The 18,162-nt window shown below is 41.3% G+C and overlaps 2 protein-coding genes across 2 annotated transcripts in view; both read left to right on the forward strand.

Moving 5' to 3' along the window:
- The window catches only part of myo9b (myosin IXB), a 52,607-nt gene extending 41,027 nt beyond the window's left edge, over window positions 1-11,580 (forward strand). Inside the window, exons 19-44 of the mRNA XM_083887614.1 lie at window positions 280-319; window positions 469-591; window positions 681-761; window positions 935-1,045; window positions 1,297-1,422; window positions 1,546-1,695; window positions 2,014-2,174; window positions 2,293-3,465; window positions 3,665-3,740; window positions 3,903-4,021; window positions 4,331-4,449; window positions 4,832-5,019; window positions 5,114-5,221; window positions 5,303-5,473; window positions 5,618-5,659; window positions 5,740-5,851; window positions 5,937-6,010; window positions 6,529-6,721; window positions 6,806-6,934; window positions 7,132-7,237; window positions 7,417-7,548; window positions 7,706-7,829; window positions 8,071-8,121; window positions 8,912-9,027; window positions 9,122-9,261; window positions 10,013-11,580. Of these exons, the coding sequence (XP_083743740.1) occupies window positions 280-319; window positions 469-591; window positions 681-761; window positions 935-1,045; window positions 1,297-1,422; window positions 1,546-1,695; window positions 2,014-2,174; window positions 2,293-3,465; window positions 3,665-3,740; window positions 3,903-4,021; window positions 4,331-4,449; window positions 4,832-5,019; window positions 5,114-5,221; window positions 5,303-5,473; window positions 5,618-5,659; window positions 5,740-5,851; window positions 5,937-6,010; window positions 6,529-6,721; window positions 6,806-6,934; window positions 7,132-7,237; window positions 7,417-7,548; window positions 7,706-7,829; window positions 8,071-8,121; window positions 8,912-9,027; window positions 9,122-9,261; window positions 10,013-10,554 (4,507 nt within the window). The 3' untranslated portion in view covers window positions 10,555-11,580. The remainder of the gene's footprint in view (window positions 1-279; window positions 320-468; window positions 592-680; window positions 762-934; window positions 1,046-1,296; window positions 1,423-1,545; window positions 1,696-2,013; window positions 2,175-2,292; window positions 3,466-3,664; window positions 3,741-3,902; window positions 4,022-4,330; window positions 4,450-4,831; window positions 5,020-5,113; window positions 5,222-5,302; window positions 5,474-5,617; window positions 5,660-5,739; window positions 5,852-5,936; window positions 6,011-6,528; window positions 6,722-6,805; window positions 6,935-7,131; window positions 7,238-7,416; window positions 7,549-7,705; window positions 7,830-8,070; window positions 8,122-8,911; window positions 9,028-9,121; window positions 9,262-10,012) is intronic.
- Window positions 11,581-12,664: 1,084 nt separating this feature from the next.
- Window positions 12,665-17,434, forward strand: use1 (unconventional SNARE in the ER 1 homolog). Its single transcript, XM_083887483.1, has 8 exons — window positions 12,665-12,773; window positions 13,253-13,302; window positions 14,236-14,314; window positions 14,493-14,645; window positions 14,769-14,784; window positions 14,873-14,903; window positions 15,387-15,549; window positions 16,385-17,434. Exons 1-8 carry the CDS (start codon window positions 12,675-12,677, stop codon window positions 16,565-16,567), a joined length of 774 nt encoding a protein of 257 aa, XP_083743609.1. The 5' UTR covers window positions 12,665-12,674; the 3' UTR covers window positions 16,568-17,434.
- Window positions 17,435-18,162: the final 728 nt, after the last annotated feature.

An 18,162-nucleotide genomic window follows, 5' to 3' on the forward strand; every position in this document is an offset into this window, starting at 1 on the left:
TGAGTATGGTGATTGTTTAGGTTTTTTACTTTCATCTCCTTATTCTTCTTTCCCGTCATTGGTCTGTCATTCATGCCACGCCTCTACCCCTCATTCATTCCACTTTCCAGGTGCCTCTCTTGATTCATCACTGACTGACAGAGCATGAGAAGGTTTCCCGTCCGTACTAACCCAGTTTCGCACACTAGATCCACTCCTGTATCCCGTCTCTTGCCGCAGTTTTTAACATTTCCCTTCGTCTGATTCACCTGCATCTTTTTTTCTCTCTTTTTTCCTCAGGAAAAACAAGAACGCCAAACAGAAGCAGGTCATCCCCAAGGTAAACCTGAGTAAACACACCAAGAGACAGATAAACAGGAAATGCTGCTCCAGTCACATGAAGCAAATATTTTGAAATAATTTGTATTAGTTTTCCATCATTATTAGTGTGTGTGTAGGAAATGAATTCACTCTCTTTCTGCTGTGTAGAGTTTGCTGGATTCTCGGTCCCTGAAGTTTATTGTTAGCCTGACGCTGCAAGATCGCACTACAAAGTCTCTGCTGCACCTGCACAAGAAGAAGAAGACGCCAAGCATCAGTGCCCAGTTCCAAGTAAAATCTCACAACCCAGCAGTATCTACATTATTATTATTATTATTATTCCTGACCATTGATTCAAAACCCACTTCTCCTTCTACTAGACTTCTCTGACCAAACTCTTGGAGACTCTGAACAGAGCAGAGCCTTTTTTCATCCGGTGCATCCGCTCAAATGCTGAAAAGGTACGACTTTAAAATCTTCTATTCTCTTGTCTCTACATTTATTTATTGTAATGTCGTATTGAATCTTTGATCCAGCTATACACTCAATACAAAACCTGATGTACAGGAGGTGAAGATTTTTGATTGGTGAATGTTGTTGTCTAAATGGTGTGTAACTGTGTGCTTATACACAGAAAGAGATGTATCTGGACGAGGCCTTGGTGGTTCAGCAACTACGATACACGGGAATGCTGGAAACTGTTCGTATCAGGAGGTCAGGCTATGGCGCCAAGTACACATTCCAGGTACTGCAGAGTTACTGCTCTTTTAGGAAAATCCAAGCACTGGAGATGTATGTACTGTACTTTGATGGTGAATAGAAGTGAATGCAATGACCTGTGCAGTAACCAGTGCTGCAGGCAGTTGGCTGCTCTCTGTATGTTATAGTTTTAATCCTTATAGTATGTTATGGTCTCTTATAGTTTGATATATGTTATAGTATGTTATAGTTTTTATTGATCCTCTGTTTGACTGTAATTTCCCTCTGTCCCGGCAGGAATTCATTGAGCAGTTCAGAGTGTTGTTGCCAAAGAGCGTGACTGCCTGTAAAGTGGACATCGCCGCTCTGCTTGAAAAGAAAATGGGCCTGGACCACACCACGTATCAGATAGGCAAAACTAAGGTTCAAGACTAAACACTTGTTTTCTTTCAGTTCATCAAATTAATTAATTGTCTCCATTTATTTCTGTATACTTCTGTAAGTTGTTCATCCAAATATTTTGCGATGTTTCTCTTATGCATACAGGTGTTCTTGAAGGAGCTGGAGCGACAGCAGCTGCAGGACACGCTGCACAAGGACGTAATGCGCAAGATCATCTTCCTTCAGCGTTGGTTCAGAGCTCGTCTCCAGAGGAGAGACTTTTTGGACATGAGACGAGCAGCCGTCGTAATCCAGGTACTAGACACATGCAACATTTAGAGGTCCAGTGCGAAATAATTAGTGTCATCTAAGGGTATTAATGCAGATTGTAACAAAATGAAAAGTCATTTAAGGATGTTGTTCTTATTTTGCATAGTAAGCCTCTGCTTCAGAAAGTGAAATGCACAATTTGTCTGTTTGGGCTGCTGTAGAAACATGGCAGCACAATATGGCTGCCTCCCTAAAGCAAGTCCCTTGCCTAAATTACATAGTTCACCAAAAGCAGTTGTTTCTTTTTCAAGGATTTGTAGAGAAACTGTATCTCATATGTCATCCCTCACACTTCTTTTTTAGCGATCATGGCGTAGATACTGTAAAGAGGAGCAGAGGCAGCGTGCAGCAACTTTAGTCCAGGCGGTGTGGAGAGGGCACAGGCAGCGAGTGGAATACCACAGCCAAAAACAGGGCGCTACCAAAATACAAGCCCTAGTCAGAGGCCATTCAGCACGCAGGAGGTAAGAACACAGACTCACTCAGTCATACTATTTGGTACCATGATATTAAAAAATATGGTCTACATTCATTTTGCTGGAGCCCTGATAGACATGATGTTGATTGTTTTGTGTTTTACAGGTGTCAGTCCATACGTGAGGAGAAAAGGAGAAAGGAAGAAGAGGAAAAAGAAGCTGAGAGGAGAGCAGCAGAAGAAGTAGAAAGGAGGAGGAGGGAGGAGGAGGAAGAGGCAAGGAGAAAATTGGAGGAGGAAGAAAGGAGGAGGCTGGAAGAAGAAGCCAGGAGAAAGGAGGAAGAGGAGGAAGCACAGAGGCGAGCAGAGGAGGAAGCAGAGGAAGCACAGAAAAAGAGAGAAGAGGAGGAGAAACAACTGGCGAAAGAGCCTCAAACAAGAGAGGATCCTGACATTGAGCTGGTTATGGAGGAGATGCTGGATGAGAACATATCTGTGCAGGAGACTGAGGAAGAGAGAGGAGTGGATGACATTGAGGCTAAATCAAGCTCGCATACAGAGGAGGAGGAACAGGACGAAGAGCTGGAGGATGAGGAGTTACATTTGGAGAGCAATGGTACCATGGCTGAGGCTGGTCCCCAGCTGGATGAGACACAGGAGAAAGAGCAGGATTTGGAGAGTCAAACACTAGGACAGTCAGATTTAAAACCTGGTTTACCCTCTGATGCAGTGACCTCCAACGCACTTACATCCCCTACTCCATCAGATGAACAGGCTCACAGCACTACCTCCATGCCTTCCAATGCTGAACTAGACAGAGTACAACCTCCATTTATTTGTAAGAGCCAGTCATCCCGGAGCCAGGAGAAGAGGGAGCAAAGGAGACGAAGAGGACTGGAACACAATCAGAGAGAGACTGATCGAGCCGCCTCTTCCTCCATCTCCTCAGTCGGCAGCAAAGACCAAATCTCCCGGCCGAAGAGCAGAAGCCTGGAGATCTCTAAGCCTAAAGAGCATTCAGATAGCAAGGAGCTGGACCAGTACACTTTTGTGGCCTGGAAGATGAAGGAAGAAAAGGGCGGGAAGAAGGAGGCAAAGTCTTCTCCACCTGCTGCTTCTGGTCTTGTTCGTCCAACTACGTTGTCCCTAAGGCCTGCAGACACTGTACCTGAGAAAAATGGCCTCGGGGATGGAGCAGGAGCAGTAAGCCTGCATCGCCGTCCTGGAGCAATCAAAGAGAAGCCGGAGAAATGGAAGGGGAGGAGGAGGAGTGAAGGAGAAAACTCTGAGAACACCAGCCCTCCTTCTCACAACTTTGATGAAAGGAGGAAAAAACCACTGTACGTTATATTTAAACCTGGGAATATTCCCAACAAATACACCATATTGTTTGTTTTGCTAAAAGTGACAGCTTCCTGTTTAAAAATAGCTTTAAGAAAATCAGCAGATAGCAAATAGTACAATATTACCAATCACTGTGTGTGTGTGTATATTGGTGTGTGGCTTTTGTGTTTTCATCGATCGATTGTCTGTCTGCAGGAGTGAAATGGCCTCATCATCAGTCGACAGTTTGTCTCCAGGCTTTGAAGGAGCTGGCACTGCATCACCCAGAGATGTACTTTATACTTTGATATAGTTTCATGCAAATGATGTGTGTTATTGAGAACTTGAACATGCATATATATATTCCACCAAACTTTCTCAAACCTGTGCATGTGTATGTTACACATGCATACTTCATCACTCAATAACTACATTTTCATTTTCTGATTTGCAGATTCTTTCTCCCTCAGAAGGAAATGTCGATGGATCCAGACGGAGCTCCTTTAGAAAGAAACAGCAAGATGGTTCTGGTCAACAAGATTCAGCCCACGCCTTCCCGTCCACACCAGACAGGTGACAAACTGCTGTATTCTGAACTGGCTTATGTTGACAGATGTGTCTGATGTTGGTGTCTTTGTGCAAGAGTGACAGAGATCAAGAGACAAAAAGAGACGAAACAAGAGCTGAGTTCTGAGCTCTCCTGAAAAAAGCTTTAACAGTGAGAGAATGGAAAAAGTTAAAAGCGGCACAGTAGTAACGGATCTTCTGTTAAAAATGAGGAGATGTGAGACACAACATTGTGAATCTTCACTTCCATTAACAACATCTCCTTGAGTTTGTTTTATGAATATTCTTTAGAGCTTGTGTTTCCGTGTCCTGCAGGTCGGGCGGTTTCTTCAGCAAGATTTTGAAGAAACGACCCCACAAAGAGCCGCAGACGCCTGACAACGGAGAACTGACACTTGCTCAGATTCTCAATGAAAAAGCAACAGGAGGGGAAGGTAAATAATATAAACAGTGTCACTGGTAGTAATTTGGAATATATATATATATAGTGTTTATATTTTATCACCAAGAGACATTATATTGTTGCTGCCAGACTAGTGCAGCTCACTGCTTCTTTCACCTCATGATGTGAGATATGGAAAGAAAACAGGTGTATTATCATCTATCATTCCCAGGCCTTGACTAATCCTGCTGTTTGCTTTCTGAGAAAATACTGACCCGTGCAGGATCATGCTCAGTAATAACAGAATTACTTTACGCTGGGTTTAGGGGTATGAGTTCAGTTTGTCATGGGAGATGAAGAAATAGGCCATGTATCGTTCATCCACCTTTTCCCAGGTAGACAGTTTTCATTAAATAAAATGTTCTTCTTCTCAGCCCCATCAGCTACTTCCCGGCCTCTCTCCCATCCACACGGCGACCGTGCTGGTAAAGGTTTTGGTCGCAACCCTTCGATAAAGATCAGCCGCGCCACTCGTGTCTCGGAGCAGTGGAACGCCTCACTGGACCGCGAAATCACCAACGCAAATGAGCTGCGTCACCTCGACGAGTTTCTGGGCAACCAAGTAAATGGGAAAAATAACATGAAGTTAAGCTATTGTAGGAAATCATTTTAATTTATTTAACAACAAAAATATTTTTGTTTGTGTTTCTCTTTAGGTCAATGATGTCCGCTCCAGAGGGAAGACTCTGTCAGCCACAGAGAGCATCTTTGTCAGAGCCACCATGCAGTTCAGAGAGAATATCAAAGCCATGTATTCCCTTTCAGTAAGTCTGTCTGCAAACATCACATACATACATGTACTGGTCACATTTACTCATCACTCATCATTTTCTCTTTTGTCTCAGAAACCCACCATTGGCTACAAAGGTCTGATGACGGGCTACCAGAACAAAGTCATCCACCTGGCAGGCGACAAGCAGAAAGGAGAAGTCCAACTTGTGGTCAACTTGTTCCAGTCGGTGCTGGACGGCTTCATCCGAGGAGAGATGAAGAAAGAAGAGGCTGAACCTGCAAAGGTGAAATACTGACTTTCATGATCATCGGAGACCTTGAGTGTCTTGAAAGGCGCCTTAAATATAATGCATTATTATTATTATTATTTAGTAACATTCATCAAGATATGAGAAAATAATGTATTCACACACCTGTTTATTTTTCAGCCCGCTAAAGCTCGGAAGAAGAGGAGGAAAAAAGACAAAAGTGTATGTGTGCGGAGTTAAAAGTCCTTATTCTGATGCATTGTACATAACGGTTTCTAAGTGAGTGACTGTGTGTGTTATAGATGGAGAGTCCCCTGGATCACGTTTTTGTCAACTACCAGGTCAATATTATGCAGTCATGTGACCAGTGTAGTTCTTACATCTGGGGCATGGAGAAGGCCTACATGTGCAGCTGTGAGTCAACACTGGAACAATCACATTTCCACTAAATCCTGACCATAACAGAACAAAATATTCATTTGTAAATCATGTCTTACAGATTGTAAAATGGTGTGCCACAAGAAGTGCATCTTCAAAATAGTCACTGATTGCTCCACCTTCTGTGCCAAAAAGGTATGGTTTTATTTCAAACGTAATTTAAGACGTAAAGTTTGCATTCCACATCACTCTGCTCGTATTCTTAGACAGTATCAACTAGACAGTGCAAACCTGTGCTACGGCCACTTAGTTTCCCACTGTGTCAATACACTCCTCTCTCCGCAAAGGTCAAAAATGATTCAAGAAATATCCAGATCCATATTCAGAACAAATTAAATGATTTACTCCATGCACCATAATCTACATCCACATCGAAATGTATCAACATGTCCTCCTGGTGTTATGCTACTCACAAACAGGCAAAAGCATAACCTACTTGGCTGATGTAATCAATAATGTTACAATATTAGCTCCTAAAATTTAGTACACAGGTAAAATCAATTTATTTGTTAAAACCCAGTATGAAATGACAGAAGCTCCTTTAAAGCATAGGAGTTGTAGCTGTAGACTGTGTATGAAGAAGCTAAGGCCAGTTATAAAGTGATGCTCTATCTTAGTTCTAAGCGATTGCTGATGCCTGTCTGAATTCACAGAGTGACGAAGAGTCCAATGGTCAGCACTTTGGAGTGCGCGTGTGTCACCTGGTCAGCGAGAAAAACCCTGTCCCCATGGTGATGGAGATGATGCTGGAGCACGTGGAGATGAACGGCCTCTACACCGAGGGCATCTACCGCAAATCTGGCTCTGCCAACAGAATAAAAGAGCTGCACCAGCGACTGGAGACTGGTTAGATCCCTTATATAGAGATGATATTTACTGCTAATGAACGTAACCTAGCAACAGTGTCATGGATCTTTGCTCTTGTTTTAGACCCCCACCAGGTCTGCCTTGAAGACTACCCCATCCACACAGTGACAGGCCTGGTTAAACAGTGGCTGAGGGAGCTGCCAGATCCACTCATGACCTTCATACATTACAGTGACTTCATACATGCAGTTGGTGAGCAGGCTGTTTTCCACCAGAGGGCAGCATTTTACAGTAGACACAATCTGCTTACTGGACTTTGGTTGTCTTTGCAATGGGTTAAATAGAAAATGTAATTTTCTTTATATATTTGGGGAAATTGTAAGATGAGGTAGATTTTGTAATAAATTATGAAATGTGAATAATTATGTACTTTCTTCCTCTTCCTCCAGAACTGCCAGAGAAGCAGGAGCAGCTTCATGCCATCTACAAAGGGCTGGAGGAGCTGCCTACAGCAAACTTTAACACATTGGAGAGACTCGTCTTCCACCTTGTCAGGTAACGCCTGTCTGAGTGTGGCCTTGTCTGTTTCAATGTCATTGTTTTATGTCCTATAAATTATTTTTCTTTTGTTTTATTGCTTCACTAATTCCATGCCATGTTTACGTCGCATCAGAATATGGATTTTAGGTAAATGCAGCTGAACAAATGCTGATATCTGCTCATGTCTCTTGCAGAGTGTGTAAAGAGGAGGCTCACAACCGCATGTCTCCAAACTCGCTGGCCATCGTTTTCGCCCCGTGCATCCTGCGCTGTCCAGACAGTGCTGATCCTCTCCTTAGCATGAAGGATGTTGCCAAAACCACCATGTAAGATGTTCATGAATGCAGAAATAGGAAAAAGAAATAAGATAAAAAATAGATAAAAGACATTTATGTTCTGCCTTGTTCATAATCCTGTACAGATCTTGTATAACCAGTGAACAGCTGCAAATTAGCATAAGTATGAAATCTGCTCCCTCTGCAGGTGCTTGGAGATGCTCATCAATGAGCAGATCAGACGCTACAATGAGAAGATGGAGGAGATCGAGCAGCTGGAGTACGCCGAGGCTTTGGCCATGAACCAGCTCAAACTCAAGAGACAAAACACGGTGAGAAGAAGCAACGTCCTGCCTCGGAAATCGGCTTGGTTCAATTCAGTGTTCTCTCAAAACCACAGCCGTACTTAGATTCTTGATTAGCCTCAAGCTTGGATGTAAAGGAAGCACTTTAAAAACATCACTTATCTGTCATGAACTATTATCAAATACACTCTACTAGAATTCCGATGTCCGATGCTGTTGTTCTTCAGTCACGTGGGTAACATGGCCAATGTTCCTTGTCTCTCCTTAGCACTACTGGCATTTACCTCTCAGGTTCTCAGCTCCTTGCAAAGGAGTGGTGGTATGTATCACTGGGTTCTCCTGCTACAGTAGACTCAGTAGTTGTAGTGTGTTGTAGTGAGTCATGTAGAAGCACCGGTGCATGATGTTCCATGTGGGTGACGTTTGATGCTCTGGCTGCGTTTTATTTACTTTATTTATGGGTTTATTTTCATCCATATCTCCTAATATTTTTACTCTTCCTTACTAACTGTAGTAGATGCATGTTGTTGTGAGTTTGGTTGAAATGCAGCCTGCGATGTGAAGGTTTTGCTGTTTGCCATCTGTCTTGGTCTTTCTGAGGGGAGAAGATGGTTGTGGGTTGGTGATGTGACTCCCTTTGCAAGACGATGATCTAACTTGCAAAGCTAGATGGTTTTATTTGTCTTCCGTGCATTCCCAGCATCTTGTTATGTGTGTTTTTGGGTTTTTTTTAACAGAAGAACTCAAAGCTTTAAAAGTCCAGTTTTGTTTTTGGCTGTTGAGTGGTTGGTCTTGTGTAGATTGTGGGGATGTGTCTCTAACCTTTTTAATATTAACTTTGGTTTGGTTTTCTTTAAAATAATTCCCTTTTACAGTGCAAGAACAATATATGTGTAGATGCATGAAAACCACAGTCACCATCCACCCTGCTCCTCTCACCTTTCTGACTAACAAACTGTTTGAATCTGTTCCAGATATGGGTCAAAGCATCTCTGTGTCATACTTCATGTTTGTTTGTTGTATAATTTGTACATCAATAATTCTATTCCTATTATAAACACATTCTGGATATTTTTCCAATCGAGTGCATGATTTCATGTGTTGTGCAGGTTCATGAGAAGGCCACTTCCGATCTCAGTGTGGTTCCTGAAAACGAGCCTCTGGACTCGGACACAGAGGCTGAGAAGAACCTCGTGGAACGCATCAAGTCCATCAAACAGGAGAAGTAAAGACGACTTGTTTATGAGTTCACAGACGTCCTGTCTTCCTTGCCCTGTCTCTCGTTCCTCTAATGTCCTCATCACTGTGCTCCTCTGCAGAGATGATCTGGCCTGCCGACTGCCAGAGATGGAGCAGCCCGGTTCAGACCAAGAGAACTTGGACTCCGAAACCTCACTGAGCTCGGAGAGTCTCTTGGACGAGCAGCAGCGTTCCTCTGCTCACAGCTCAGAGCCTGAAGGTCAGTATTAAGGTACAGTCTGGACTGTCCGTCTGTCCGTTTCTCTCACTCACCTGTGGGTTTCTGACCAGACCACGGGGGCCGCTGGGTTGGGCCCTTCCTGTTTTTTTATGGTGCAGGTCTGGACCAGTGATGGTGATTGGGGCGGTGACGTCTCTCTGTAACAAAGCAGGTTGGACGAACAGCAACCGTGTTTGTGTGTGTTAAATGCATGTGTGGCACAGGAGCATGCTCAAGCTTTCTCTGAATGAATGACGTGATATTTTGGATCACTATTTCAAATCACACGATCGACTAATTCAGAGCTGCAACTAACCATTATTTTCATAATCGATTCATCTGTTGATTATTTTCTCGATTCATCGTTTGGTCCATAAAATGTCAAGAATGTTGATCAAACCTCGAAATGACGATGTTCTTGAATGTCTTGTTATGTCCACGAACCAAAATGATTCAGTTTTAATGATTTCTTTGTTATGTGGAGCAAAGAAACAAAGAAAATATTCACATTTAAGAAGCTGAAACAATCAAATCTTGTTTTAATCATGAAAAAAGCTTCAAACGGATTAATTGATTCTCAAAATAGTTGACGATTAATTTTGTAATAAGAGCTCTAGTCTAATTGAACATAATGTTTGGTGGACAACATGGTAGCATGATCTTCCATTGGTCCTCACCCTCTCTGGATTACTGTGAAACTTAAAGGAAAAATATTTCTCCAACTCTACCCTTCATTTTTTCTCTTCTCCAGGACTGGATGATGCTCAGCTGAGGAGATGCAAGCCGGTTTGTCCACCTAAACCACCAGACCTGGCCCAGCGATTCAAAGGAGCACGCGACCCACCAACAAACCTCATCCATGCTAGCTCCGTCTCCTCTATATCCAGCTGTGCTTCTTCAACTTCTGAACCATCCAGCAGGCAACCGCTGCAGCGTCGCAGCCCTGTCATCCCAGACACAGTCAAACTTCCCCCAGGTGTCCACTCCCAGTGTGCAGCCATGAGTCCGACTCAGTCTTGCACTCCTCCTATAAATCGAGCTTTTAAATACTTGATTAGGAGAAGAGAGCAGCAAGGCCGCCGTAAAGACAGCACCCAGTCCCTGTATATCGACAGCCCAGAGTGTGACCTGCTCTTGCATTTCTCCTCCTGCCCTCCCTCCACTTTATCCTCTTCCTCCTCCATCTCCCTAGTGACTCACTCTCCTCCACATGAGCAACTTGAGGCACAAGCCTCAAAGGACAAGAGACGCTTTTCTGATCCTGATTTACCTTACACAGAAGAGGACGTATGACTCGGGTAGAATACCGAAAATGGAGGAGGATTAGGTCAACAGTCTCTGAGTAGACAAAAGGACAAAACGAATCCTACAGAGGAAGACAAACAGATGAACATGATGCCACAGTGGCTCCACAAACATGAACAGATGTGACACAGTGGAGTCCGTCGGCAGAGAGAAACTGCTTAATGTTTAAAGTCTCGTCAGACATGACAGTAAAAAAAAGATGTTGCCAAGCACCTTTTCTATCTTTTTTTTTTTTTGATATATTGTGTTTCCTGTCGATTCATTCAGACGGGACACAGGCTGGATTTTGTGTAGCCTTTTCATGATGACATTTTGTTTTTTGTGCTAAGTCAAGGAAATAATAGAGGTTCCAGTCGCACTTTGCATTTCTTAATTATCTTAATGAGCAACTCGTGCTCATTGAACTGTTAGCTAGAGCTAGTGCCTTGATATTGTACAGTAAATGGAACAAGAAACTCATTTCACTTGTCATTATAATGGGAAATTGCTCGTAGAGGGAGGGATATCAAGGAGAAAGAGAGGGTAACTGTCTTGCAGAATTTTTTTTGTTGATTGTACTGAACCAATGCAAGAAAAGATGTGTTCCAAACAAGGACCTCACCATGCACAATGTGACTGTTGTACGAAAGAGTCTCTCTGCCTCCACCTTGAACCTGCCGCACAGCCAACACCAGACAGAGTCATTGCCTTCATAAAGCAAAGGGAAATTGGAGCAGCACACGCCACTTTTTTCCTTTTTGTCAAGACGATAAACACACAAACACACCAGCCATTATGCAGCAGCCATGCCATGATGTCTTTAAAGCTCAAAATCCTTCTTTTCCCTTTACTCTTTCCCTTTTTCGTTGTTTCACTCAGCTGTGGACAGTCACACAATGAGCAGGTTCTGCTTAAACACATTTCAACTCTGCATGAAATGTAATACTAATGTTCCTCTCTGACTGCTGTTGAATGATGTCTGCTAGTGTGTCTTGATTATGAGGAGGATGTGTAATGTGTAAAGGTGTGTATGTTTGGGACTGAATGTTATTAGTATTAACGTGACAATACAGAAAGTGATGCTTGTAACGTCTTCTCCTGGTGTGAGTTTTGTTCACATATTCTCAGCGTTTTGGATACAGAACACATATTCGCCCGTTTTCAGTTCATTCTGTATTCGGTTTGGAATCAGTTGAACGCAGAACATGTTTTTGACAGTGGCTAATAAACAAAGGTAATATGTCTCTAACAAAAGAGTAAATTGTGAAAAATGAGAAGTCACTGATTGACCCTATAGAAATGTGTCTTCTTCAGAGAGGGTTAACCAATGCATCTAGACTTTTAATTATTTAAAAGTTTTTCACATGATCAAGTTTTATCCCTGCGTCTGACGCTTACTTTTCAGAAGTCTCTGAGGTTTAAGTCTTGCTATTAACTGTTTGCTCTGTTCTGAATCAAAACAAAATGCTACCTATAATGTTTTTTCCTTTTCTTTTAACTGCATGAAGACAAGCATGTGAATAGATTCCTCATCCACTCAAGCTCATGGTACTTTCACAGCTCAAACAAACATATTTGACTGTTTGAAAAACAACATATTGTACCATTTCATCTGGGCCACGTGGTCACATATACTACAATCCAGAGATGTCGAGAAGATGCGGAAAATCAACAATATTGTTAATTCAAAATGAGTAAAAAGTCAATGTGCATTTAAAAACGTTTTTTGGGTCAATAATTATCTTACTATTATGAGATGCTAAGTCATAATTTAGTATAATATTTCATTATGTCATAGCATCACATAACTATCGGGTTATTATCTCAAAATGATGACTTAGTATATCATAATAACTGATAATAGTTGACTTTTCTCTATTTGTAAAAGTCATGAAAAAACGAGATTGAGATTCTTAATATCAATGGTATTGACTTCAAAGGCTAACTGATAAATAAGAAGCCCTTCTAAGGGCTAGATTAACCCTGGCAAAAGTGGGATTAAAAGGTGAATAGTTGAATTGTGTTTGAATATTCAAGTGAATGTGTGTGTGAGTGTGTTGACAGGCTTCTCAAAAGTAGGTCGCGCTGCTCTTACGTCATTTTCCTGCGACGATGAGTCTGCTTCAAACATGGCTTCCAGACTGGAGATAAATTTCGTCCGGTTGTTGTCTCGCTGCGAGTCTATCGCCGCGGAGAAACGAGGGGAGGCGGAGTGGCGGTTAGAGAAGGTACTTTCCCTTTGTATACACGGTGTTCACCATGTCAGGGGGAAATGGTGACATTTAAAGTGTCGCTGTTTTGTTGTCGCTGCTGCCGCCGCCGCTGTTGTTGTTTATGAGCCACGTCGTCACTGACAGTCGAAGGAAACGACGAGAGCACAGACACACAACCGTGTTTTCTCAGTGAAATTAATAAGTAAACACAAACGGCGTTGTTAGTTTATACATCTGGAGTTAAGCTTGTGTTATAACTGCTCCGTTAGGTTTGTGTGAGAGTGACGTTTAGCTGCTCTTTTAGCACAGCGACATTAAAATACTGCTCCGTCATTAACACACACCGTCACCTCAAGATAATAAGCACAGTAACGTATACATCATAAGTGGGTTCTATATAAATGAGTTGGCGAAAAAACAAGCCGTTTAAATATATAGTCTGATTGTATTTCGAGTCTGGTTAAAAGTGTCCTTCCTCCTGTGTTTTGGTTTAGTATGTGTCCGCCCTGGAGGAGATGCTGGTGGCTCTGAAGAAAAGCCCGAGGTAACCTCTCCATGTCTCTCCATGTCCTCATATGTTCATCACAGAAAGTCTCTTCTCATATATTATAATGATATCATTGTCATACTGTGACGTCGTGGTTCACCTGTAATGTTTTTCTACTCTTGTGAACCTCACAGCTTCTGATGCTGTTATTTATCAGGTTTTTATCAGTGCTTTTGAAGTGTATCATTACCATGACAACCAAGAGCCGCTAAGTAATGGGTCGCTTCTCTTATTAACCAATGGCTAGTGGATGAACCTTGACCCAACATTAAAATATGTGAAATGGCATCAAAATGGACAAATATAAACACAATATTGTGTCACATTTTGCTCTTTCCTAATGTATTTACAGTTGCTCTATAGCTGTTTCTATGTGAACACAATTATAAGCTGCTACATCTTGATGTCACCAAATTCTAATTGAAATATAAGAAACTATGAATTGAACCTTTAATCATCCAAAGGACTTAAACATACAGAGGAGTCAGAGCTCCACATTCCTTCTTATGCTACCCTTCTCGTCACTTGTTGTTGTGGTTAGCAATAGAAAGTAGCTTAAACCTAAACCTTCAGTTTGTACAAACTTTATTAAAAAAACAAAAGCACTGTATGTGATCATGTCAGGACAGATCACATACATGTGCTTTATAGATTTTGCCACAGTTTACCTTTTCACTTGTTTATATGTGCCCTGTAACTGTAAACACCTAGTTTGTGTAACATGGGTTACTAATGTTTGTGAATGATCACCTCTGGCTGAATGTTTAATTATTATTTGTGTACGTGTTTTTGTGTTAGCATTAGCTTATAAGTGTAACTTGAGAGATCGTCTTATTTTCCAATCAAAGTGACTTGTTCGAGATGACGTGTAAATCAAAAATGCCTTTCATGAGCAGATGAAAGAAAGTAACGTGTTGGCTCTTCATCCAGCAAACCCACACCTGAAGTCTTGACTGATTACACAAGAAAAGTCGATTTTCTGAAAGGACTCCTAGTGGCAGAGAAACTGGTTAGTAGCTCCAGATAATAATAATAATAATAACAAAGATCATTAAGATTTTTTCCATTTTTTATTATTATGTATTGGATGTGTTACTGTTACTTTGTGTATTAGTGCCATAATAATTGAATGATTGTCTTTTTACTTCAATACTCATTCATGATTCATGTCCTATTCTCATTCACAGACTTCAGCCACAGAAAAAGCTTTAGCTAACCAGTTCCTCGCCCCAGGACGAACGCCCACGATAGCCAACGAGAGGATGCCGGCCACTAAAACTGTCCACATCCAGACGAAGGCACGGTGCACAGGAGAGATGAGGGACGAGCTGCTCGGCACGGTAGGAGCAGCTTATACGCTTTTATACCCTTTAACTTTATACGTATTTACTTCATACTTGGCCCCAAATGCTGTGCTGTCTTTTTGAAAACTTGATAAATGTTGGTCTTTTGTGTCATTACAGGTTTTGCCTGGCAAAGGTAAGAATTGTTTCCCAAGTAAAAACTATCCTATAGTCTGAAGATGTGTATCTTGTTTATGTTTACTCTTACTCTTTGTTTTCCACAGGCAAATCAGAGACAGACTTAAGAAACAGAAGGTAGTGCTTGGAATATGAACTATCAGCTCTAATGATGGATATCATGTCTCTGTTTATTGATAGATTTACATCAGAGTGAAACACATGCATCTATCTCTTTCCAGTCTAACACTGTTCTAGTTGATTGAACATCAAATTCTGGGGAAATCAAGGCCCTTAAAAAGTCTTAATCATGATTTCATGAGGTATTACATTTTGTCCATAGAGTTTGACTGCAAAAAGTATGCGTCAATGTATTTATTTTTATCCCCACGTTTGTTAAAAACAACGATGCGCAGGCATTCTCGCCCTGCAAGATCGGCTCGGGGCCGCGCGTGTACACGTGATGTTACGCATCTTACAACAGCGAACACACTCTTCCTGGCGCGAAATAATATCCGAAATGGCAGGAAATAAACTCAAAAGTATTGAAATTAACTTCAGGATTCCTGTATATATCCTGAAAATGAAAATACCCCCTTTTTTTTTTCCATCTGCGAGCAGAGGTCTTCCTCTGGATGAGCGTCAGTCTGCTGCTGAGCTGGACGCCGTCCTGCAACATCACCACAATCTGCAGGAGAAACTGGCCGAGGACATGCTCAACCTGGCCCGAAACCTGAAGAACAACACCATGGCTGCTCAGAACATCATCAAACAGGACAACCAGGTCACTGGGGGGAAAAAAACACAGGGTTACGAAACATAGTTAGGAGAACATTTATGTACTTATTTACAAAATAAGAAAAGACATCACACTGCCTTTCAAATGAGTCTGTGGGAATACATTTGCTTTCAATGAATCAATTATGCTAATATCACAGCAGAGATTGTTTTTCAAATCTCGGGGTAGACCATGGACTAGGGCTGAAAAATGAATCGAAATAATATCGAAATGGCTAAACGGCCTACTGCAATTTTCAAATCACAGGAGGTGCAATATTTGTTAAAGCCAAAATATGAGTCAAAAATATAATTTTAGATTCATTATTGTATTAAGCTATACACATCTTACTGTACAGATTGAAGAGATGTACGTTTCTTACACAAATATCAGACAATAATCCTTTTAAATATACGTTTTTGGAATGAAAATTAGTAAAAATATCACCATCATATCGTAATTCCTGTCAAAATAATCACAATTAAATATTTATTCAAAATCGTTCAGCTTTACCATAGACGATCGCCCGTTCATAGTTTTTCAATTTTCTAGATATGTAATGAGAAGTACGCTTGCCAAATCCCGTTGGCTACGACAGGATGATAACAGAAGGATTAATAATTAGGATTAATTTCTTTGTTTTCCAAACGTTTTCTCCTGATGACTTCATGTCTCGGATGATTCTGTCACTGGTCGGCAGTACATGACAAATAAATAACAATAAAAAGAGACCATCCTGTAAATCCATCTCTTGCAGAAGAACTAATGCATGAGTTGTCGTTCCTTTCACTAAATCGGGTCATAGTTCTCACAGCTGAACATTTATCTTGATGTTTCCCAGACTCTGAGCCACTCCATGCGCCAGGCAGACCTCAACTTTGAGAAGCTGAAGACGGAGTCGGAGCGACTGGAGCAGCACACCAAGAAGTCTGTGAACTGGTTCCTGTGGCTGATGCTCATTCTGGTCTCCTTCGTCTTCATCAGCATGATCCTCTTCATCAGAATCTTCCCCAGACTCAGATGATGAGCGTGCACAGCGGTGAACTCTCTTAGTCCTGCGTCGTCCTCGTGTTTACAAGAGCAGTAGCTGCGTGGGTATCAGTGAAATCAGTGTGTGTGTGTGAGTGTGAGTGTGTGATGCAGATCAGTAGTAGAGTTCACAATTGGAACCAAAACAACTTCATCTGAAGGACTGAAGACTTTGCACTCTTCCAAACTGACATCCTTCGTCTTCCTCTGATGAAAGAAAGCTGAAAATGCAGGATTTGTTTTGGTCATCATCAGTATTCATGTTTTTTGTGTGTGTAACAGAGCAGAAAGTGGAGGTAAACCGCGTCAGTCTTAATAATCCAAACCGCAGATCAAAAACTTAGCCTTAATTATTTTCACCAGTTGGCTTATTAGCCATGAGTCATGTTTTCCACCCTGTAGGTCATACTGTATTTCAGAGGTCATGAATTGTCCGCTGCTGACTACATGTTGCCCTGGAAATCCACAATTTATTAACATACTGATTCTGTGCGAAAATTAGTTAGATTTAAACTTGCTTTAAACCCTCCAATTAGTATCCATATACTGTACATAGTATGTGGTGTGTTACACATCACAAACAGATCTGTTGAAGTCTGGTAGGAGTTGTTTGGTACTTTCACCACTCCACGTGTTCACATTGTCCTCAGTGCTGTTCATTGTTAAAAGGTCTCTGATTCCATATGTGTATATTAGCTGAGTAGTTGGTGATGATGACGAATGCTGATGATGTTGAATTCCCCATTTATCCCTGCGAGTGTTAGTTCCACACGGTTGTGAGTGTGTGTTTGTGTGTGTGTGTGAGTATAGGGTCACAACAAAAGGTGATTCCAGAGAACATTAAATAAAATAGTTCAATTTTGTGGTGTGTGTGTGTGGCATGAATAATAAGTGATGGTACTGCGGTGCTGCTCTCAAACAGGCACCGAGCTTTGAAGATCAGCAGGAGTCGCTGCAGAGATTTTTCCTGCCAGCTCCTGATTATAATCTCAGATTTATGTCTGTGAGTGAGTTAATGTGACGACAAAGCAGTGAGTCAGTGATGCAGTGTTCTGAACTCTGGGGAACAGTTGGACCCAAAGCCTCAAATGTTATCTAAGAGTTTTTGTCTTTATTTGATTATTGTGTATGAAAGAGTGAAGATTATAATTGGGAGGAATCTGTGAGTCAGCGCTGCCACAAAGTGTGACATTCTTCTTATAACAACTGTAATAACATTCACTCATTTTCATACTGTTTTATTTATTATTACACACCAGGATAATATATATATATATATATATATTTCTATAGCCCTTTACAACAACCCACAGGTAAACAAATTTCTTTACAAAATAAAAGCATCACAAACGCAGCATTAAAAACAAAGTCATGAAACATGATGCATGAAAATACCAGTTAAAAAAAGAATAAAAAAGTGAACTGAACGATTTAAATGCAGAATTGAAAGTGTATTTAAACAGCCTAGTATCACACAGGAAATAGACTACATTAAAACAGTACATAAGTGAGCTTTACTTGGCCATGAGGGAAAAGAAACATTCAATAAATTAGAGATGAAACAATTATTTCATTATTAATCGATTACTA

The sequence above is a fragment of the Microchirus variegatus genome (assembly GCF_963457635.1).
Source record: "Microchirus variegatus genome assembly, chromosome: 4".
NCBI classification, from domain to species: Eukaryota; Metazoa; Chordata; class Actinopteri; order Pleuronectiformes; family Soleidae; genus Microchirus; species Microchirus variegatus.

Bases quoted from the DNA above. Each gene is read 5' to 3' on its own strand.
- use1 (XM_083887483.1), top strand. From the start codon at position 12,675: ATGGCTTCCAGACTGGAGATAAATTTCGTCCGGTTGTTGTCTCGCTGC. The intron at 12,774-13,252 runs GTACTTTCCCTT...GTTTTGGTTTAG, and splicing joins CGGAGTGGCGGTTAGAGAAG to TATGTGTCCGCCCTGGAGGA. The intron at 15,550-16,384 runs GTCACTGGGGGG...GATGTTTCCCAG, and splicing joins TCATCAAACAGGACAACCAG to ACTCTGAGCCACTCCATGCG.